Source organism: Cyprinus carpio, chromosome B9 (assembly GCF_018340385.1).
Source record: "Cyprinus carpio isolate SPL01 chromosome B9, ASM1834038v1, whole genome shotgun sequence".
In the NCBI taxonomy this organism is placed as follows: Eukaryota; Metazoa; Chordata; class Actinopteri; order Cypriniformes; family Cyprinidae; genus Cyprinus; species Cyprinus carpio.
In genome coordinates this window covers 30,429,388-30,453,093 of record NC_056605.1, presented here as the reverse complement: position 1 = coordinate 30,453,093, position 23,706 = coordinate 30,429,388, and the positions used below count along the sequence as shown (strand labels likewise).

Sequence of the window (23,706 nt, the reverse complement as noted above, 5' to 3'; positions counted from 1 at the left end):
GATGGATAGACAGGTTCAGGACCTGTACAAGATAGATAGACAGTACAAACGTTCGAAGCTCCTGTAATTTTTAACCACACAACAAACAGACAGTATATTATACTTATAAACAGAGACAAATACTCGTGAAATCATTTCCTGCCATAAACTAGATCCTTAAAACAGATAAAAAAAAAATCGATAAATGAAAGATAGATAGATACTAGAATTTTGGGGTAAAGTCCAAAAGCAGTGTGTTTCAGTCAGTCTCATAAAATTCAGTTTTGTTGTAGCCGCAAAACTTTTGTTGTCTATTATATATCAGCCAAGTCTTGCATCTGCTTATTTAGTTTGGAAATATTAAAACAGTCTTTATCGCGCCAGACAATGGATATTTTGAAAGCATCGAAAAAAACAATTGCACAAAAAACACAATGCAGGTCCGAAAAAGTAAACACGAGGGACCACACAAACAAAACACAAACCAAGAACACAAAAAATAGCGAGCATGCAATCAAGATTAAAATATTTATTGTTCTCAAAGATAAATGGTTGAATTCGTTACGGTAATTAAAACGAAAATAAAAATATAATGATAAAAAATAAACTGATAAAAAAAAAGGTCATGAACAAAAAGAAACCAAAAAACAAATAGAATCAAAAAAAAAACAGTTTGTTTGAATGTTGTTTAGAAAAAATTATAAAAAAAAAACAAAAAAAAAAGAAAAACAAAAAACTATCCGAAAAAAAGTGGGGCGTCCAAAAAAAAAAAAACAGGCCCAATAAAAAAAAAATTTTGTCCAAATTTGGTGCTTTAAAATATAAAAATTCTGGCCCTTTTAATACAAAATAAGTTCTTTGTCCGTTAAATAACAAAACTGTATAAGTGGTCTTTGTCTGCTTTAAATAAAAGTAACATAAGTAACATTATACTTAGGTTGATGCAACATGTTCACTGTGTGTTATAAATCATCAAAAGCTATGACCACAAATGAGTAAATATTATAATACATTAAAACTTCTTATGAATATCCAAGAGATGATACATCATATTAAAAGGATTTTTTTTTAAATATAATGCATTATGCATTCATTATAATACCTTAAGAATACCCTTATAATAAATTATAAATTAAATAACAAAATAATATAAATAAAATAATCCCAAGGTATAAAAAAAAATAAAACAAAGAAATAAAATGGGATTATTTGCTAATTATACTTAACTAAAAATTAAAACTAATACTAAACCATTTTTAAAAAATGTTACTTGAATTAAAATAAACATAAACTGAAATAGAATAAAATATTTAAAAAAAAAAAAAATTCAGCTAATTGTCAAGACTTTGTTTCTCATTTTCTTTTAGTTTAACTTGACACACAAATAGCTAAACGGAAATAAAATATTTTTAAAAACGAATGGATGGACATTTTATAAGCAATTCAAAAAATCTTATATTTAGGCCTAAAAATGGGTTATATTGATTTTTTTTTAACTGCAGACTGTTCCACCATAATGGAAAAAAAATCTGATTTTAAATAAGAGCATAACAATGGCAAACAAAAATGAGTTTGCGTTATTTTAATGTCAGTTAGTTTGTGTTTTTCTGTCTAAACTGGGGTTTTTGTGGCCAGATGAAGCTGTAATATTGACTTCACGTTCATAGAAAAACATCAGAATTTTGCACATCGCTGCAGGTCACTCTCATCAGTGTCCAGCGGAGGGACTGATAATAATCATCTACAGCAGAAGAGAGATGATGTGGACTGTGTTACCGATGCTCATCTGAGGACAGAAGTGGCAGCAGTTGACTCCCAGATCATGAGCTTCTCTCTGCGTGTGTAAGGTCTTCATCCTCAGTGTCCAGAGATGCAGCTCTCCCTGACTGGAGCCTGTGACGAACATCTGTCCGCACGGAGAGAACGAGCAGGCCAGCACGCTGCCCTCACTCACTTTAGCACATCTACACAGTACACAGCAAACATACATCTGATGGACCTCTGCATATAATTTTTTGTTTTTGTGAAGAGAATTTTATTTTATGTGTATGTGTGTTTTTTTTTTAAATAATGTAGGTGTAATAAAATAAAATGAAAAATACACTAAAATAAATATATAAAACTTTTTTTTTCAGGGTTATTATCCCCAACTAAAACTAAATCAATAAAAATGGTCAAAAATAATTGTTAAAACTATTTATTAATTGTTAAAAATGGTTACGCATAATTTGGCATTTGAGTAATTTGGCCCTCCATATAGACTTGTAATGTTATTACGTCTTAACATTAATGATATATATATTTTTTAAACACAAATGAAATTGACCTTTGCAGCGTCTTTGACGTCACGTCCCAGACCGCCACAGTCCCGTCGCACGCGCCGGACAGGTCCCGTCGCACGCGCCGGACAGCCGCAGACTCGAACGGTAGGCTTGCGCGCGCCGGTGTGCTCCAGTCGCGTGCCTCCCCGCGGCCACGGCTGCGCCCGTGCCCGTGCTCCAGAGGATAGTGCGCGCGTCCGTGGAGCAGGACGCCAGGTAGCGGCCGCAGCTACTCAAGCAGCAGCAGTGAACGCCGTACGCGTGCGCGCGCAGAGGAGAGAAGCGCAGCTCGCGGAAGTCCTCGCAGGAATACACGCGCACGGTTTTGTCCCCGGAGCACGAGGCCAGAAACCGGTCCGAGAGCGCGAGGCAGTTCACGTCATCACGGTGGTCCTGTAGGGAGCAGAGCAGCGCTGCCATGATGACCATCTGTGAGAGGAACACCGCGTCATAACCACATACTGGATACACTGTGTCTGATCACAATATTAAACCATAATATACAGTAGCGGTTAAAAAAAGTTCATCAAAGTTGTCCTAAGACGCATTTTGGTTATGAAACACTTCAAATGTTGACTAGTGTATTTAAATATATATATATATATATATATATAGATATAGATATATATATATATATATATATATATATATATATATATATATATATATATACTATATATATATATAAAAATAAAAAAAAATATAATAATAATAATAAAAAAAGATTTAAAAATGATTTTAAATAATTTAAATCCTTTGTTTTTGAGTGCATATTGTTATTTTTCCATGTTTCCATCATTATATGTCTTAACATATTGGATAAAATGCTGACAATATTGAAGTATGTAATATATAAATATAGATATTTTATAATACTAATTATTTTTGCAGTATTTCGGTAATATAATTAAAATAAATGATAAATATTCATTTAAAACATGTTAATATATTTAAAATTCTAATAAACTTTTAAAAATAATTTAAGTCCTTTTAATTAGAGTGTAATTTGTTCTTTTTTAATGTCCCCATCATTGTCTTAATATTATATAAAATGTTAAACTGACAATAAGTATTTTAATAGTAGCTATAGTAATATATAATTATATTGAAATAGTATATTTAATAGTATCTATTATATAATGAATAATAATATTTGAAAAAAAAGTTATCGTCTAGCTATTTTATACACAACTTTTTTATAATGTGAAAAACTGACAATTTATTCATTAATTCTTTACGAACAAAACATGTTTTCTTGCTAAAGTTAATTGGTAATTAAGTTTTCTCCCCCGTGGCCTCAGTATTGCTTTCCATCATCTTGTGTTGAAGTCCAGGCAGCACAGACATCTCTTTGTAGAATCAGTGGGTTTGATTAATGAATGTGGTGTTTACACAAATGTTTAATATGAACTTCACATTGACCTCTTCATGTAAACTAACTGTAAATCCCTCACTGAACAATATCATTATAGATATTTAGTGCTCAGAGCATATTTCCACACATCTGATAAACCCTTATATATACACACACACATAAAAATGTCAATTACATGTTATTTTTTTCAAAGGTACAAGTTCAAAAGGTTCAGGAAAGACTCACCCGATGGCAGATGATTCACATCAAGACTCTTCTTAAAACCCTGAAAATACATTTAGTGAATCAATATCTGGAAATGAACAACTTTAACACAAGAACCTGTATAAAACAAGAGATTACAGAGATTATATAAATTAAGCAAACATACAGAGAGAAAGATTCGTGAAGCTCTCTTCCAAACACTTCCTGCTGTGATACAGTGCAGGAGCGTCACATGACCGAGTCTGTTGTCTGGGATACGTGATCATATTCATATTCATAAAGGCCCGAGGTTATCTGAGCTTTACACAACACCTGTACAAACAGAGACGCAGGTCGACCGATGACAGACGCATGCATCAACATGAAATAAAACAACAATATAAAATAAAAATTATTATTATTATGATCATCATTATTAATAAATACATCACCTAAAGGCTAGAAATATTGTTAATATATTATTTTAAATAAATGATTAGTCATAATCTATTTGACTACAATGACTGTTTGGATAAAATTGAATAAAATTAAATAAAATTGGATAAAATTAAATAATATTATTATCATCAATAAGTACATCACTAAAAGGCTGGAAATATTGTTTTTAATAAATGACACATCAATCTACTTGACTACAATGACTGGATAAAATTGGATAAAATTAATAATAATAATAATAATTATTATTATTATAATCATCAATAAATATATCACTAAAAGGCTGAAAATATTGTTTTTTTTTTTAAATAAATAATAAGTGTCATAATCTACTTGACTACAATGACTGGATAAAATTGGATAAAATTGATAATAATAATAATTATTATTATTAATAAATATATCACTAAAAGGCTGAAAATATAGTTTTTTTAATAAATAAGAAGTCATAATCTACTTGACTACAAGGATGGTTTGGATAAAATAAAATATTGTCATCAATAAGTACATCACTAAAAGGCTGGAAATATTGTTTTTAATAAATGACACGTCAATCTACTTGACTTCAATGACTGGATAAAATTGGGTAAAATTAATAATTATTATTATTATTATCATCAATAAATATATCACTAAAAGGCTGAAAATATATATATTTTTTAATAAATAAGCAGTCATAATCTACTTGACTTCAATGATGGTTTGTATAAAATAAATTATTATTATTATTATTATTATCAACAAGTATACCCCTAAAAGGCTGAAAATATTGTTTTAAATGACTAGTCATAATCTACTTGACTACAATGACTGTAGATAAAATTATTAATTATAATTATTATTATTATTATTATTAAATATATCATTAAAAGTCTGAAAATATTGTTTTAATGACTACTCACAATCTAGTTGACTACAATGACTGGATAAAATTGATTATTATTATTATTATTATTATTATCATTAAATATATCACTAAAAGGGTGAAAATATTGAATTTTTTAATAAATAAGCAGTCAATCTACTTATACAACGAAAGGATAAATTAAAATAATAAAAAAATAATAAAATAATAGCTTTTTTAAATAAATGAAAGTAATATAAAATATAAAAAAGGACACAAGACTGAATGAACCAATGGAGAGGCTCATTATAATTTTAAAACAGGTACAAATAAGATCATCCCATGAACAAAACACAGCATCAACAGTACAAACACAACCAGGCTGCTTGAAAACATTTTATTAAATATTCGACACAAACTAGAGAAAAATAAAACTCCTACAAAACAGAACGCTACACCTTCATTGCAATATCTTCACACGGGAGAATTCAAGTATTCTGACTTCAGTACCATAAAAATCACTGCAGTTCGTTACATTAATTATCATGTAAACTAGATTTCTTTATCGCAACAGCACTGTTGCATGCGCAAAATTTGCCGTCACAACGCAAGAGTGTTTGCTATGCGGACGCAAAGTCAAAAAAGAGAGAACATTCTGATTTCTAGATACTGTACGGTTTGGAGGGTTTTTCTTCTGTTTTATTGTTGCACTGTATATGAGTGAGAGCAACAATGATGTAAAAATCCAGCAAACACTGTATGAATGCTTGTGCATCAGAATAGATTGACTGAGGTTGGAGAAGATTTCTGAAGGCACTGCTGTTTTCAGAAAGTGCCGTATTAAAACACATGAAAAGATACAACTATTAAAAAGGCATAGACGATGCTGGAGTCTTAATACAATATTCAGAACCGGTATTAAACATTAATAGTCATGTGTCACGATGGCCTGTTTCGGAGTTTGTGATTTAAAACACAAATTTACATAAATGCAGCTTCATAATGTAACCATAATGGATCTTCTGTTCTCTAGGAGCTCAGAATTATGTAAACACCTTATTTTTTCATATCTGATCAAGAAAACACATTCATTTAGATTTTTAAAGCAGTTTTGCCTCTTTTTCAATCATAAATAATTAAAAACAAATTTAATACACAGTACATTGACTATAATATTAACGTTTATTTAAAAAAACAAACAAAAGAACGAACATATTTACAAGATATTTTTGAAAGCATCTGTTCTCTCAGTTGTGTCCCTGTACTTGATTTGTTGGAGTGTGTGGTGTGAATGGTGTGTAAGTGATGCTGGTCTCAGTTCTGTCTCAACAGCTCGGTCCATCTCCTCTGGAAAAACCGTCTCATCGCGTGTCCCGCTCGGCCGATGTCTGAACTGTCCTCGTTGAATTTCTCACAGTTATCGAACACCAGGTTCACGTCAATGATGAAAGTCTCAAGATTCAAGTACCTGCGATGAGAAAAGTCAAAAGCAAACACGACACACACACACTGGGTATTGAATTAAACTTTCACTATAATTTTGATGGCAGATGGTGAGATTCACCAGCTATGTGTTATATACTGGTGCATATAAACTGTTTATTTAGTGCAAAATAGTGATGAAAAAATGGATACAAAAAAACTACTGTTTGGTTAAAATAATGATACTACTGAAAATAAAAGTAAAAAAATAAAAACGCAAAAATAAATAAAATTAAAACTTATTATTATCATCATCAATTAATATATTATCAAAAGCATGAAAATTTTTGTTTTTTAATAAATTACTTAATCTACTTGACTCGAATGAATGTTGAAAAAAAAAAAAAAAAAAAAAAAAAAAAAAAAAAAAATAATAATAATAATAATAATAATAATATATATATATATATATATATATATATATATATATATATATATATATATATATATATATATATATAAAATCACCAAAAGGATAAAAATATTCTTTTTAATAAATTACTTAATCTACTTGACTCAAATTAATGTTAAAATAAAATTAATAAATATATATCACCAAAAGAGTAAAAAATATTGTTTTTAATAAATTACTTAATCTACTTGACGTGAATGAATGTTAAAAAAAATAAATATATATATATATATATATATATATATATATATATATATATATATATATATATAGATATATATATAAAATCACCAAAAGGGTAAAAATATTGTTTTTTAATAAATTACTTAATCTACTTTACTAGAATGAATGTTTAAAAATTTTTTTATATATATACACATATATACATATATATTAGGGGTTACACAGACTAGTCGAGTAGTCGAGTGATTGACTACTTTAACCACTAGTCGGCGCTGTCGGAAACAATCGACTACTCGAGCGTGCATTAACCATAATGCATGCACAGTTTGCCTACAACGCAAATTATAGGATTACAATATTGCGTGACGTTACTTTCTATCACTTTCTCTATGTTACATGTAAAATTAAAATATGTAATTTAATAATTAGGGGTGTGCCCGAAGCCGAATACCTCATTCGGAATGGCACGGATAATGGCTTCAGAAACTAATAACGGATAAGGAATAATTCTGCCTGAATATTCGGCTGAGGCTGGCACACTCTGCTGTTTGCTAGATAACAGTTGAGCCAGGGGATCAGTGCAATATTATACACAGACCTCTAAAGTCATGCAATAATGAGTGTGTGAAGTGAATGAATATAAACTTTATGAACGAAAAGAGAGCAAACCAAACACCGCATTTATGTTGCCTCTCCATGCATCTCTCAGAAATCAGAGCTTGGCAAGAAGAATATCACCTATAATAATACATCATACACGGTCTATTATTTGTATATATTAAAAGGCAATTATTTAAACCGTAGGCTACGAAATAATACATGAATGAATGGAATAAACAGCGCGCTCACCAATCAAACAGCCGCGTTGCGTGCCTCAATCTCTCAAAAACCAAACCAGTTCTCTCTCTTAAAAGTAGGCTAATAATCAGCTTAGATGCAGATAGATTTTCTATGTTTGCTTCTTTATCTTTTTCTATGTTTGCTTCTTTATCTTTATCTTTTGCTGGTTTGTGTGGCACACGCACATTTGTTTAGTAAGTTCAAAAAGACTCGCTTAGAGAATTCTGCATAATAAAAAAGTGCGCCTTGAATTCATTCAGTTGTGTTCAAATGATCACTAAACGTTTGTCGTGACATCTCTGCTTATATCAATTTTTTTTTTTTAGAAATGAATAATTATTTTACTTTAATGCAGCATATTTGTTCAGTGATAACTACGGGAAAAAAGATAGTCATAACGGTCTTATCAAGTAACTGTAAGACACCTGGTTTTATCCGAAAACAGATACTAATAATTTTGTGACTGTTACAGATACAAATACTGGTTACATAAAATTTTAAATATGTAATGTCATAATTATAAAGTTTTGACAGTTAACGTATATGTAATTGTTGCATTAGGCTATTAATTAATTAGTTAATTACACGTTTATTGATAAAAAACTATTCAATGTCTATTCATTTACAGTAGCATGAACCACGAGTAATCGAGTAACTCGAGTATTTTTTAAATAAGTAATCGACTAGCAGAAATCTTTAGTTGTTTACATTAAAAGTTGTATTTATATATATATTTTTTTTTTTATAAATATATACATATCCAAAAGGGTAAAAAATATTGTTTTTTAATAAATTACTTAATCTACTTGACTCGAATGAATGTTAAAATAAAATAATAAATATAAAATCACCAAAATGCTAAAAATATTGTTTTAATTATTTGATCTACTTGACAATAATGACTTTTTGGTTAAAATTATGGTCTACTATAAAACAAAAAAGTAAAATAAAATTAATAAAATAAATAATGAATAGTGAATAAAATATACAACAATAAAAAATATGGAAAAATAGTGTTTTAAATAAATGACTAGTCTCAATCTATTTAATAAAATAAAATGATCATCATCATCAATAAATATAAAATGAAGATGATCATGATCAATAAATATATCACTGTAAAGGCTTAAATAATGTTTTTTTTTTTTTTTTTTTTTTTGCTCAAAAAAGTGCCCAGCCCTACTAATAACTGCAAATAACGAGTTAATGATGACTAGTTAACTAGTGATACGCACTGGCTGTTGGTGAGTTTGTCTCTGATAGTAGAGAAGTCCATGGGCTTCTTGATGATCTTGCGGTATCCCGGCACAGATCTGGGGTTGACGGGTGTCAGAAACGGCCCGGCATCCTGGTGGCTCTCCAGCTCAGCCAAGAGTATTCTGAAAAAGACCGATCAGTGACCGCTGATTCACACGCAGACTGAAGAAACTGACCGAAGCTCTGGTACAGTACCTGCACAAGGCCAGGTCTTTACTGGGCTCTCTGGATGTTTTGGGACTCTCCTGCTTTGCCGGGTTAGTGGAAGGACTCTCCTCTGTCTTCCTCTTCTTCATGTCCTTTGACAGTTTTCTGGGCGTGCTGTTGGCGCTGCTCAAATTCTCCTCCGAGTCTCCAGGCACAGACGGTTTCTTGTGCCGCTTGGCCTGAGCAGGTTTCTTCAGGCCTCCGCTTGAGCGGATCAAAGCCTGCTTGGTCTTCAGGGACTGACTGCTCGCCTACACAGAGACAAACGCTTTAGTGAGGAAACTACATCTCCAAACACAGGACAAAGACTCTGAGGACTTCATGAAGAACAGACTACTGTTCATTCAGCAGCATTCGTGGGGCCTTTAAATGTATTAACATGTCTAAGTTTATTCAGAGATGCATGTGTGCTTGGGAATTGAAATCAGATGGAAGGATTGGGAAGGAATAACATATTTATGGTTTTAAATTGTTAACTATTGCTAATTGTTAAGCCAAATTCCCCAGTGATTTCCCAATAGTTGGTCCTAATACAAAACTAAAATAGGAAACAAAAACAAATACTAACTAAGTTTTATTATTTATAAAAACAATAATTAATAAGTGCAGTAATAATTTAGAATATTACTATTACCACTCAAAACTCTTGACTTCAATAATAATAATAATTTTATAATTTATAAGAAATAATGATGAATGCAGTTAAATTTGGAGTAAATAAAAGTAATAAAAATCTATCAAAAAGAATTATTATGATATTATATTCTAATGTTTATTATTATTTAAAACTCTGACCTAATAATAATAATGAAGTTATAATAAAGTATACATTCATTATGTTTTTATATTATTATTATTATTATTATTATTATTATTATAATTGTTTTAATGTTGTTGATAATTTTATTATTTATAAAAATACAATACTTTGCTGTGGTTGTCAGTGTCATAAGTAGTAGTAATAATAATAATAATAATTTTATAATTTATAAAAATAATAAGTGTAGTAGTAAAATGTGTAGTAAATAAAAGTAATGAACAATTTAGTAAAAATAATTTTATTATAATATTATAATATAAAATGTATTATTAAAACTGTGACATTATAATAATAATAAAATTATTTAAAATTAAAAAATTAAAGTATACATTTTACTAAAAATAACATTTCAATAACATCTTGAATTTATTATCATTATTTATATTGTTGCTGTTGTTGTCAGTGTGCCAAGTAGTAGTTGTAGTAATAATAATAATAATAATAATAATAATAATAATTGTTCTTGCATAGGAAAATGACATCAATGTGAACAGCAGTTGCTGAACACTTAACAATTAGTCACATGGGCTACTTTTATTATACTTTCATGGTGTTTTCTAAAAATATTCTTCTGAAATTCCATGATGATTAAAAAACGCATTCAGGTTTGGAACGACATAATGGAGTGTGTTAATGAAGTATCCACCTGAGATATGCAGGCCGGGCAGAACCAGTCTCCGTCTGGTATGGTGCTGATCTTGGGTTTGTGGCAGTACGTGTGGCAGCCTCGATCACATCCATCACACAGCAGCAGCAGCTCCTCGTTGTCTCCCTTACGGCAGATCTGACAGTACTGAGCCATAAACACATCTGGATCACTTCAAAGAAACTAACCAGGATCTATAAACCACCACACAGATCTGAACTATATACACACAACCAACCTGAAAACCTCGCAAATCAATTCCCATCAAACTACACAAGCTGTGGACTCCCAGCACTCACCACTTTCATGATGGACCTCTCCCAGGCGATGGACTTCTGCAGCTGCTGCAGACACAGAGAGAGCTGACTGGCACTGCGCACCTCGCCGAGAGCTTTCCGCCACTGTCTCAGTCCTGGAGCCACATCTTCCTCAGCCCTGCCACATACACACAGATTAAAATAAAATGAATAAAATAAAATGTTATAATTCAACAAAATACTAGATAATAAAATTAAAATATTTTAGAATAAAATAATTTCATAATAAAATTAATAATATTTTATAATAAATAAATATGGTCCAAAATGTACTTTTTGCCACTCCTGCCAATTGTGAGAGCATTTAGTTCATACATTTACAGGTCATACATATTTCTTTTTTTTTTTATTAATTAAAAATTATAAAATGGGAAAAAAGTATGTTTATTTGTCCTTGTAACAATGCAATTATTTAGCTTTTTTTTTTTGCATCAGCGATGTTCAGATTCTTCTGAAACTTTCAAACAAAAATGAAATAAAATATAAAAATGCAATAAAAAAAATATTTAATAATAAAATAAAACTTAATTTTTTTTTTTATAATAAATAAATATGACCAGGGTCAAAAATTAACTTAACTGTCCATGGAACTATTTTGTATTTGCAAAATTTTCATAAATAATTTTTTTTTAAAATAAATTAAATCTGTATATTTGTCTTTAAGACAATGCAATTATTTAGCATTTCTCCTTGCATCAGTGATGGTCAGATTCTTTTGAATCTTCCAAAAGTTCATACAAATTTGTAAGTGCATGGCAGATGTATTTGGATTTGGTGCATGTTAATTTTGGAGCCTGGATATGACCCTATTTGAGTAAAAACATGACATGATCAATAACCCACATTCATGCTGATAAAAACCACAGTGCACAAACTGAATGAGCACAGAGACAGCAATCAGATTCATCCGTGTTTTGCCACTTTCCACAAATAGGGTACAATATTACTGTTTAAATAGCATTAGGAGACACAATTTGTTTTTCATGTTTCTTTGTTAGATGTTCTTTGTTTCTTTATTAGATGTTGGTCTATAAACCCTTCTATTTATTATATTTTATATAATATTTAAATGATAATTGATACAATATTATCAAATATTATTTAAATAACATGGGACATATAATTTGATCAGCAACTACAAACCAACATTTGGTCACAAAACTATCTATACCCAACTGAGTGATGGCTTTATTTAGGCTAAATTTGCAGCCTTGTTAGTATAATTATTATTATATTTTTAATTATAATTACTCAGAACTCTGACCTCTAGAGTAATTATAAATAATAATATTTTTGTTCTTTTTTAGAACTATTAGATGTTAGTTTGTAAACTCCTAAATCTAAAAAAGGTTAAAATATAATTCCTCTGATATTTGACCATTTGTTAAAATAAATAAATAAATACATAATTATACAGTATATTATAATTAATAATACCATTATTAATAATACTATTATTAACAATATCAACAATGAATAATTAATTGAAAATAATACTACTACTACTACTAATAATAACAACAAATGAACAAATAATTAAATTAGTTAAATTTAACTGTATTCAATTACTCTAAATCATTATCATCAATAATATTTTTAGTTAATAATAAAAATAAAAAAAATCAGCAACAAATAATTTAAATTGAATAAATTTATTCCAATTGAATTATTATTGTTGTTGTTTGCTGTTATTTATTTATTTAGAAGAATTTCAGGCTGTATTTAGAACCCTTTTTGTGGCAGCCTCTTGGAGCAGCATTGCTTGTGGAAGGCAGATGACTGGATGTAATGAGGCTGTGGTTATTGTAGATGTAGACAGTGCCTCATGCTCATGCTTCACAAGCCAGAAAGTGAAGGTTGCAGTGTAAATGGGAAACAAGCACCACAGCCATAAACCCACAGATGCACACAGCCAAAGTGAAGCGTGAAGAGCGGCAGACAGGCTTGAGGAGCGTGTGAATCTGGATGACCTACCCGTCACCATCAGCTTTAGCAGGTGATGGCGCAGGGGCCGGTACTGAGACCGTTCCCACGTTATCCAGTCTGATCTGAATGGTGCTGCTTAAAGGGCTCTTCAGGTACCTTCGCTCGATGTTCCTCTCCAGCTCCGCCAGACGCGTCACTGCTATATCCAGAGGGTTGTTCGCTCGACGCACGATGCAGTTTTGCACGACGGGTTTGTGCTCGAAATACAGCAGGTCTTCACTCTGTGACTGCGGCGCTGGATGCATCCAGCCCTGTCAAACAAACAAACAAACATAATACTTTCATACTGTTTTAAACACAAAAGGCAGTGTTGAAACATTCAAGCTCTTAACCTGGATCTTGATCCATGGGAATTTCTGATATTGTTCTCTTTCATTTAAACCATGCCCCCTAGTGGCATTATTTGGACTTAATGTTAATGTTTAACTAATAAACTGGAAAAAGCCTTCCCTCCCAACTACTTTTACTGAATGCATGACATGTTACAGTTAATTCAAATAGAAAAAAAAAGGATTCACAATGCTTGCTGATGCAGAAAAACGTTATAGCATTTGGCAACCCTTTTTATGATACTTCATGTATTTTATTTTATACATAAAGCTTTTTTCCTCTCTTTCTTCCTTCTCAGCATTGTCTCAATTATTGGTGTATTTTATGTATATATGTACTTATTGTTACTGTTATTTCTTAGCATATATATACACACACGAAGGGTAGAGCATGAAACTCTTGAGATAAAATAATTTAAAATTAAATTAAATTAATAAATAATATAAGTAAGAAGAAGAAAAAGAGTAATAAAGAAAATAAAATGGAATAACTAAAAAGTTCAAATAATGTTTATTATTATTAATAGTTGTTATTAATTTTTAGATTATATAACATACATGTTAAAATTAAATAATAGAATTATCAATAATATTATTAATATCAGCAACTATTATTATTATTATTATTTTATCTCAACAGTTTGTTACATATTTATTGTCTTTTCCTTTTTTTTTAATCTGTATTGTTGGAAAGCATCAATAAAAAGGTAAAACACGAATGCTCTCGTAGGCACAGACTAGAAAAGATGATAATGTATAAAAATGTTAATTAAAATCCAGATTTTCTACCTTAACCTGCAGACTGGCTGAAGTGACCTTGTGCTCCAGTTCCTCCACCTGCTGCAGGACGCCGATGTCCATGTCCATGGCCTGTTCTTCCACACACCAGTTCAGGACGGTGTCCTCAGAGACCTGACTCTCCTCCAGCTCAGAGACGTCGATCACAGAGACTGGACACAGAGAGCAAGCTGAGAGCACCGCACCCGAAGTATTTCAATCAGAGACACAACGAGCACCTACCATCTCTGTTCCTGCTGCAGACCTGCCAGATGTAACCCATGTGTTTCTGCAGCTGTTTCTGCAGCGGTTTCTCTCGGCTCCCTCGGGAATGGCACGCTTTCTCTATAGATCGTAACTCCTCGATGTCCGTCACCTTCCACCAGCCAGTCAACATCTCTACAAGACATAAGCACAGCTTTGTTGGGCCAGGTTCGAAAATATACATTACATTTTTTTTTTATAGATAATGGAATGATTTAAATTCTCAACCATCATTTCAATCAAACAGTCACTGGAATAAAAAAGTAGATCTAAAATATTTAATGTAATAAAGTACAGTAAAATCTAGTCACCTCTTAATTTATTTTCACACGTTTTAGATTTTATTTTACATTTTATATTAAGGTTTTATATTATAAAAATATTAACTCATACATTAAATTATTATTACTGTATATATTCATTTATAAGTCAGAAATTAAAAATGAATACTTCTATTCAGCAAGGATGCATTAAATTGACCATTTTACAAATTCACAAGTGACAGTAAAGACATTTATAAATGTTACAGAAGATTTATACTTCAAATAAATACTGTTCTTTTGAACTTTTTTAAATAATAATAATAATAATAATAATTCTAAAGGATCATGTGACACTGAAGACTCGAGTAATGATGCTGAAAATTCAGCCTTGATCACAGCAATAAATTACATTTTTAAATATATTGTAACAGAAAATAGTTGTTTTAAATTGTAATAATATTTCACAATATCACTGTTTTTACTATGCATTTTGTCAAATAAATGCAGCCTTAGTGAGCAGAAGAAGATTCCTTTCAAAAACATATATAATACAGTTATATTTACAATATTCACCTGCATATATTTTTCCTAAAACCGAAAATGCCACACAAATGAGTCTTTAAACATCATATGAAGATAATTCTGTAAATGAATCTTTGAATCAGAACTCTGAACCGATTCAAAGAAATGAATCAGACAGCTGTACTAAAGAAATAACAATAATAATAAAGACAAAACTCTTAGCTCTCCTATGATGTTGTCTCAGCCTTACCTTCAGGAATAGTTTGAGGTGATGGGTAATCCTGGTTTTTGGGCACCTCGATGAGCGGTGAGGGTGTGGAGAGGGGTTTCTCTGCTGGAGACTGTGGAGATTCGCTTGTATAGACGTTCAGGTGTCCACTGCCCTCTGAGGATGAGGGAATGCCTCTGAGAATCTGAGCCATGGAAACACCAGAGAACGGCACGTTTGGACTCAAATTTCCACCGGACCAAGCACAGAAGGGCAAATCTATAATGGGCAGACCGGACTTCAACTGCAAACACAGAGGTGCAGTCTATAGTCAAAGAACACAAATACAGAATGAGAAGAATACATAAGGTTCCCAAACAGGGTGCATGAGTCGATGAAAAGCTTATGATTAAACCAAATGTGAAATTAAAACAAATAAATGTGGGTGCACGATTAATCTAAATAAAAGTGAAATAGCAAAATAGCCAAGTGCTATTATCAAATCAAAGGCTGCAATTTAATTAAGTAATTATGTGTGCTAGGTTCACTTTATTTACATGTTTGCATAATTCCCAACATTTTTGAGAAATTATATTTAATATTATATTAAATTATAATATTTATATATTATACAGTATACATTTAAGAGAATATTATGTTATATATAAATTATAATTATCAATTTTTTTTATTTTATTTTACAGAACAAGTGTAATTTACCACAGTAATATATTTATATAATTTAATGCATAATATTCATCTTTATAATCAAGAGCTAAAACAACAACAAGTGTATTATAGTGCATGTACTTTACAGTGCAGCCCTATATACATTTTTAATAAAAACAAACTATAAAGATATAATTAGCATTAAAGATATAATTATATTATATACAAATATTTATAAATACTATATATATATATATATATATATATATATATATATATATATATATATATATATATATATATATATATATATATAGTATTTATAAATATTTTTAAATAATATATAATTATATCTTTATAGTTAAAACAAGATAACAATAAAAAAAAATAGATAAAACCCTATACAGGTGTACCCATATATATAATGATATATAAATAATTTAAAAATAAAAACACTTGCTAAAAAATAAATGCAAATGTGATGTTAAATTATGGAATATAAACCTAAAATCTCAGGAGGGTTTTAAATGAAGATTTTAAGTTTAAGGGGTTTGTCTGACAAAACGATCTACACGATCATACCTGCAGTGCTGCTAATGAAAAGTTATTGATCCGCGCAGCGCTGTAGGGGCCAGCAGAGACCGCTGTGGTCTGTGGTGAGGAAGATGATGCTGAATGTGGACCTTCAGTCAGAGACGAGACGTCACACGGAGAGCGAGGCAGCAGACTGAACCAGTGAGCGTTTCTCTCTGTCAGAACCTTATAAAGCTGCTCGTTACGGATCTGCTGTTGGGCATTAGTGAGGTAGGTGTTGTTGAGGAGACAAGAATCATTGAGATCTGGTTTAACATCATGGTTAGGTGTTCTGGGTAATGTAGTCTGCTGTCTTGGGCTGCTGTATTGATGACAAGAGACCTCGGAAGACATCTTAGCCACTTCCAACAGCTTGCTGAGCTTGGAGAAAGAATCCGGTTTCTGCAGGAAGAGGTTGAGAGAATCTACATCCTGCGGAGGTTTGTGTTTCATCTCAGCGCTGCCGTATGTTTCATCAGGTTCCTCTGCCGGCTCCTCTTTGACCTGGACGAGGTGACCGTTCTTCATCCTCTCGTGCTCTCTATGCAGTTCCTCAGGACCTGAAGGAGCACAAGATATCATCAACATCATCATCATTATCAGCAGCAGCACATTTATACAGTGGTTTGTTTCAATAAATAACTGGCCAGGTTATAATTTTAAAAAAAAGAAGACAAATATTCATATTTCCTGAAAATTAAAAGAAGGAAATAATAAAAATATTTCATATATACTTAAATATTGCTTATATGTGACCCAGGACCAAAGAACTTGTAATAAGGGTCACTTTTCTAAATTGAGATACACATTTAAATATGAATATGAATAAATAAACTTTCCATTGATGTATGGTTTATTAGGATTTGGTCGAGATAAAACTATTTGAAAATCTAAATATTGAGAAAGTCATGTTTAAAGTTGTCCAAATGAACTCTTAGCAATGCATATTACTAATCAAAAATTATTTTTATTGGGTTAAGTTTATATAATTTCTTGATGGAATATGTTTTTTAATTTGTATTTTTATGATTTTTGGCATAAAAGAAAATGGATAATTTTGACCCATACAATGTATTTTTGGCTATTGCTACAAATATACCCCAGAGACTTAAGACTGCTTTTGTGCTCCTGGCTCACATATTTTTCTTATATACCATAATATTTATTGTATATTATTTATATATTATATATGTGTATATATAAAGTACCAGTCAAAAGTTTGGAATAATTCTTTTTTTTTTTAAATTAAAGAAGTCTCTTCTGCATACCAAGGCTGCATTTATTTGATCAAAAATACAGTAAAAAAACAATAATATTGTGTAATAATATTACAATTTAAAATAATGTTTTCTTATTTGAATATACTTTAAAATTAAATTTATTTCTGTGATGCAAAGCTGAATTTTAAGCATCTAGTCTTCAGTGTCACATGATCCTTCAGAAATCAACTACAACGTGCCATATTTAAAATTTGCAGTTTCCTTGCTTTATTTTTTTATTCAGTGGCAGATATGGGCTTCCATGCAAGACACACTCTAAATGATGGCTTGAAAGTCTTAATGTTAATTTGAAGTGAGTAAATCATGAAAGAATTTAATTTTTCTGTAACACTATCTTTTTCTGTTTAAAACATTCGACCCGGTTTCTGTCATATCCTGTAATCTTGACCGATCCTTCCTTCAGGAGATGCCTTTGTCTTCACATCATGATCTCATTCAGTCTCGTTCTCTCACCCTCTCCGCTCTCCAGTCCCTCCACGAAGATCCCGCCACACTGCGGCAGCAGCCAGTAGCGTCGTTTATAACGGTCCTGGCCGAACATCACGGAGCGCAGGGAATGAGAGGCTTCGAACAGCTTCCGACGGATCTGAGTCTGTTGCTGGAAGAGAACCAATAAGACAGATGCATTCTACTTTATCTTTCTTTATTAAAGATATTTGGAAATATGCAAGTGGACAAGTAATGAATCTGTCATATCTCCACACATTCAGCAGAATGCATTTAGTTAAAGCAAGTACAGGCATGTTATCCTCCGTGGAGCCAGCTTTTCATTTTTGTCCTCTATAGAGGACGTTTGTTTTTAATGAATTGAATGAGATTTTGCCTGTGGTGTCTTGCCTTCATCTTCTTAATAACTGATTCCTGATGTCCTCTACAGATGACATATAATAAGGTTTTTGTTCTATATCTCTTATGCATTTGTTTGGTTGGTTATGCAGTCACATACAGTCACTAAGAAAAGGACTGACTGTTAGATTTATTCATACACAGATCTTTAACTCTATAAAGCAAAGTATTCTGCTATACTGTTATAAGGATCTCATCGATTTACGTTACAAGCATCAGAATTTCATCTTGCTTTTTGGCCATATAAATATCAGCATCTGCACCAAAATGCTATTTTTGCTCAGTTTAGGCCTCTCAATAAAACGGAGCAGTTTTTTTCTCCATATTCTCAGTATTTCATCCTATATGAGCCACAAAAGCCTGATGTACTAAATATGTGACCATGGACCAGTCATAAGGGTACATTTTACAAATTGAGATTTATACATCACCTGAAAGCTGAATAAATCAGCTTTCCATTGATGTATGGTTTGTTAGGATATATTTGGCAGAGATACAACTATTTGAAAATCTGGAATCTGAGGGTGCAAAAGAAATCAAAATATTGAGAAAATCTATTTTAAAGTTGTCCAAATGAAGTTCTTAGCAATGCATATTACTAATCAAGAATTAAGTTTTGATGTATTTACAGTCGGAAATTTACAAAATATCTTCATGAAACATGAACTTAATTAATAAACCTAATTAATATCCTAATGATTTTGGCATAAAAGAAAATTCTATAATTTTGACCCATACAGTGTTTTTTTGGCTATTGCTACAAATATACCCCAGAGACTTAAGACTGCTTTTGTGCTCCAGTGTCACATGTGTTACTTTACAAAAACATGTTGTAAGATCCAAAATCTGAAGTTCATTTACCTTGCTGAGCTTCTCGATCTGTCTCTCCAGCTCCTCAATGCTTGTGATTTGATCACCTTCATCCTGCAAAACAAGACCAAGAACAGCTGACATGCTGCTAAAACATCACAACGAGTTCAGTTTTCTTTTGAGAAATTAGTTTTTGTTCCATAAGAACATAGTAAACAACTTTAAGGGCTCAAAAGCTCATTCTCAGTGCAAAAAAGAGAGCATTACTAAAACTAAAAATAAAAACAAAACAAAAAAAAATTGCCTGAAAATCCAATGTCAGATGAATACATTTTGAACACATACTGTACATTAGGGTTATTCAGTGTCAAATCAATCATATTTCAGAACTGCAAAGTGACCACATTTGGTTTTTCAGCCATTGAAAATGGGTTAAAATTCAACAATCTGTACACAAAGCCACATCAAAATCTTCATCTCTCTGGGAATTAACCATGTAGGGCCATAGAAATGAGGATATTGTATCACTAAAGTCAACTGATTTTCCTAGCAGACCTACCAATCTCTGTGTAAAAATAACATATATAAATAATGATGCTGATTGGTAATTTTCCCACCCTGCAATTTGGCTCCAAATCTCAGGTGCCAATTGTAATTTTAGCCCCCTCTACAAAATAGTGGATTTCTCCGTAAACAATCATTCATGCCAATTAATATTTTGTTTTTCTTCTTCATTTCTGTTTTTTTCACCAAAGAAAAAAAAATGCACTCTACCTCATCTTCACATGCTTCTGCTTTTTTCCCTTTCTTCCCACCAAAATCATCTTCATCCTCATCCTCCTCTCCCTGTTCATCGCTGTCATCATCTTCCTCATCATCTTCATCACTCTCCCCTCCTTTGCGCTTGCGTTTACGGCTGTTCACAGGCGTACTGGTGGACTGACCCTCCTCTCCTCCAACGCTGCTCTCTCGCTTTCCCGTCCTCTTAGCATAGATGCTTCTCAGTCTGAAAAATGATAACAGCCCCAAAAAAAAAAAAGAATGATGCATGACAATCCAGCTGAACAGAGCATCATAATCAAATTATAACTAGATCTGCATTTTCTGAATGAAACCACAGTGCAAGGGCAGCAAAATATTGTTGAATATTGAAATGCAAGGTGAATGAAATTGCAATAGTGTCTCTTTATATTTGTCATATTCAAAATAGTGAACTGTGTATCATGGACCACGGGAAGACTATGAAATGTGATTAGTGTTTTGCATTATATAAGCTCAGTAAGTGAATACTGCATGTGTGTTTATGTGATGAGCGTAAACAAGTGTCTTACTTCCGTAGGTTCCCTTCGATCACCCATTTGTCTCGTCGCAGGTTAGTCATATGGTCAATGTTTTTGTCGATCTCACTGTGCAAAGAGGACAAAGAAAATGTAAATCGTGTGCATGAAACACTCAAATTTCTAAGCACCTTGGGTGGTATGATTAAAATCTTACATTAATTGTAATTTATATATATATATATATATATATATATATATATATATATATATATATATATATATATATATATATATATATATATATATATATATATATATATATATATATATATATATATATATAATAACCATATTTTCCTTCGCATTTTTCAGTAAAACAATATGTGTATGCATATATATACATATACACACACACACATTGTTTTAAAGGAAAATATTAAGGAAAAAATGGTTATTTTGTTACGACCATTGTTTGCTCACACAAACTGTATAAAAATCCTTAAAAAAAAAAAGAGGTCACATTTAACTGCAAAATTGTATAAAATTAAAGTTTTAAATTTGTGGAGATTTGTGGTTAAAACAAGATATTAAAGTGCCTGTATTATGCTAATTTACACTTGCAAATGAGCATAACGTGCACTTTAATATATATAATTTTTTTCTTTGTTTTAATTTTATGTTTGGGGTCTGCTAGAAAACATTCATATGATTTAAAGTAAAAAAGCAAAAGACAAAACAAAAAAACAATTTCAGATGTTTTTCATAATCTTCAGTCAGTGGGCAGCATTATGCTGTGTAGCATGATGTATCAAAGTCAAACAAATAATGACAGGACTATAAACAAGGCATTTCATGCAAGTGTCTTCTGTTCAACTTCCTTTGGCATTGACTTTTTAACTTGCAGATCAATTACATGCACAAATAGCTATATTACACACTAAATGAAAGGTAAAATAAAAATAATGCATGCAGAAAGTATATATATTTCTGCCATTGCACAATTTATATGGACATTTAGCCTGGTCCATTCTTTAGTGCAGCATCAGTTTTCCACTCCACTTCCACCGTAAATATGCAGAGCTAATGAAGTGAGTTGAGCGCACCTGACCACACTCTTGCTGCAGGACAGCTCATTGACCAGGAAGGCCAGGATGGAGGCTTTCTGAGACGGCGTGTGGGCCTGGAAAGCTTTGGTCTTCAAGCTCTCGGCCAGCGGCGCCAGTTCAGTCTGTCCGCAGTGAGCCTCCATATAGATCTGCAGCACCTCGGACACATTGTCCCGGTTCAGGCCGACGTTAGTCACATGGTCTCCCAGAGCCGTCTTTGTCTGTAGTGTTCAAAACATCCGAACAAAAGAACAGAGCGATGCAATGAGGAATTCAGTGTGACAAAGGCAGCGAGTTTATACGTTCAAACAGAATTGAATATTCATGATAATCTAAAGGCACGGTTAAATCGTTTCATTTAAGAGTTTAAGGCGGGGAAGAGGCTTTTTATTAAGACTGTGAATGCATGTAAGATTAGTGCAGAGAATCTGCTGAGAGGCTGAACTGAATTCTTGCTCTTTATTGGAGATATTCAGCTTGAAGAAGAGCAGTAGGAACCGTGCACGAGGGAACACTATAGAATCAGACAGATTTTTACACACATCTGTGCTGATTAAAGAACATTTAAATGAGAAAAAGAAATAAAATGACAAAATATGAGATCAAATCATGTTTATTGACAATCAATTAGTTTTGCTTTTCAGGCAATTTTCTTTTTTTGTAAAAATAAAATACAAGTAAATATAAAAATAACCAGTGATTACTGATGTTTTGTTAAAAATAAAAATAAAAAAAGAAATCAGGAAAAAAAAAGATCCACGCTCCAAAGTCCCGATCTGAATCAAAAGATATATATTCATATCATCACAGAAATACTGGGACGTGTTACTTTCCACACTGAACGTGAACATTCGGCACGAAAAGCATTCGAGGATTTATAGTTCAGATATAAACATTGAAGTCTATGGTAGCGATCAAAATAGAGCACATCCCCTTTTGAAAGTAATTGCCGCTTCAAATAATGTTTGTGTCGACTGCATTGTTTCGCAACGTTTAAAAAATGAATTTTTCAAGGAATCATTCATTCAAGAGATTTTTTTTCAATAACGCTGATTCATCCAGAAATGAAACAAGTGAAGTATTTTTGAGTGAGCCATTGAATCATTCACTCAAACCAGTTTTTCATAATATTGTGTATTAAATATATTACATTTTAAATACACACATGTGACCTTGGCCCACAAAAGCAGTCTTAAGTCTCTGGGGTATATTTGTAGCAATAGCCAAAAATACATTGTATGGGTCAAAATTGATTTTTCTTTTATGCCAAAAATCATTAGGATATTAAGTAAAGATCATGTTCCATGAAGATATTTTGTAAATTTCCTACCATAAATATATCAAAACATAATTTTTTGATTAGTAATATGCATTGCTAAGAACTTCATTTGGACAACTTTAAAGATGATTTTCTCAATATTTAGATTTTTTGCACCCTCAGATTCCAGATTTTCAAATAGTTGTATCT

The 23,706-nt window shown here is 31.5% G+C and overlaps 1 protein-coding gene and 1 pseudogene across 1 annotated transcript in view; both read right to left on the bottom strand.

Annotated features, from left to right (window-relative positions):
• Positions 1-1,536: 1,536 nt before the first annotated feature.
• LOC122138546 lies at positions 1,537-4,111 on the bottom strand (annotated as a pseudogene).
• A 1,433-nt stretch (positions 4,112-5,544) lies between these two features.
• Positions 5,545-23,706, bottom strand: part of LOC109048774 (bromodomain adjacent to zinc finger domain protein 2B) — a 78,372-nt gene continuing 60,210 nt past the window's right edge. The window contains exons 24-38 of the mRNA XM_042731895.1: positions 22,236-22,459; positions 21,184-21,258; positions 20,627-20,858; positions 19,904-19,966; positions 18,650-18,794; positions 16,926-17,476; positions 15,717-15,999; positions 14,661-14,816; positions 14,430-14,590; positions 13,300-13,562; positions 11,308-11,443; positions 11,009-11,155; positions 9,531-9,793; positions 9,314-9,457; positions 5,545-6,629 (exon numbers count right to left, since the gene is read on the bottom strand). Of these exons, the coding sequence (XP_042587829.1) occupies positions 6,476-6,629; positions 9,314-9,457; positions 9,531-9,793; positions 11,009-11,155; positions 11,308-11,443; positions 13,300-13,562; positions 14,430-14,590; positions 14,661-14,816; positions 15,717-15,999; positions 16,926-17,476; positions 18,650-18,794; positions 19,904-19,966; positions 20,627-20,858; positions 21,184-21,258; positions 22,236-22,459 (2,997 nt within the window). The 3' untranslated portion in view covers positions 5,545-6,475. The remainder of the gene's footprint in view (positions 6,630-9,313; positions 9,458-9,530; positions 9,794-11,008; positions 11,156-11,307; positions 11,444-13,299; positions 13,563-14,429; positions 14,591-14,660; positions 14,817-15,716; positions 16,000-16,925; positions 17,477-18,649; positions 18,795-19,903; positions 19,967-20,626; positions 20,859-21,183; positions 21,259-22,235; positions 22,460-23,706) is intronic.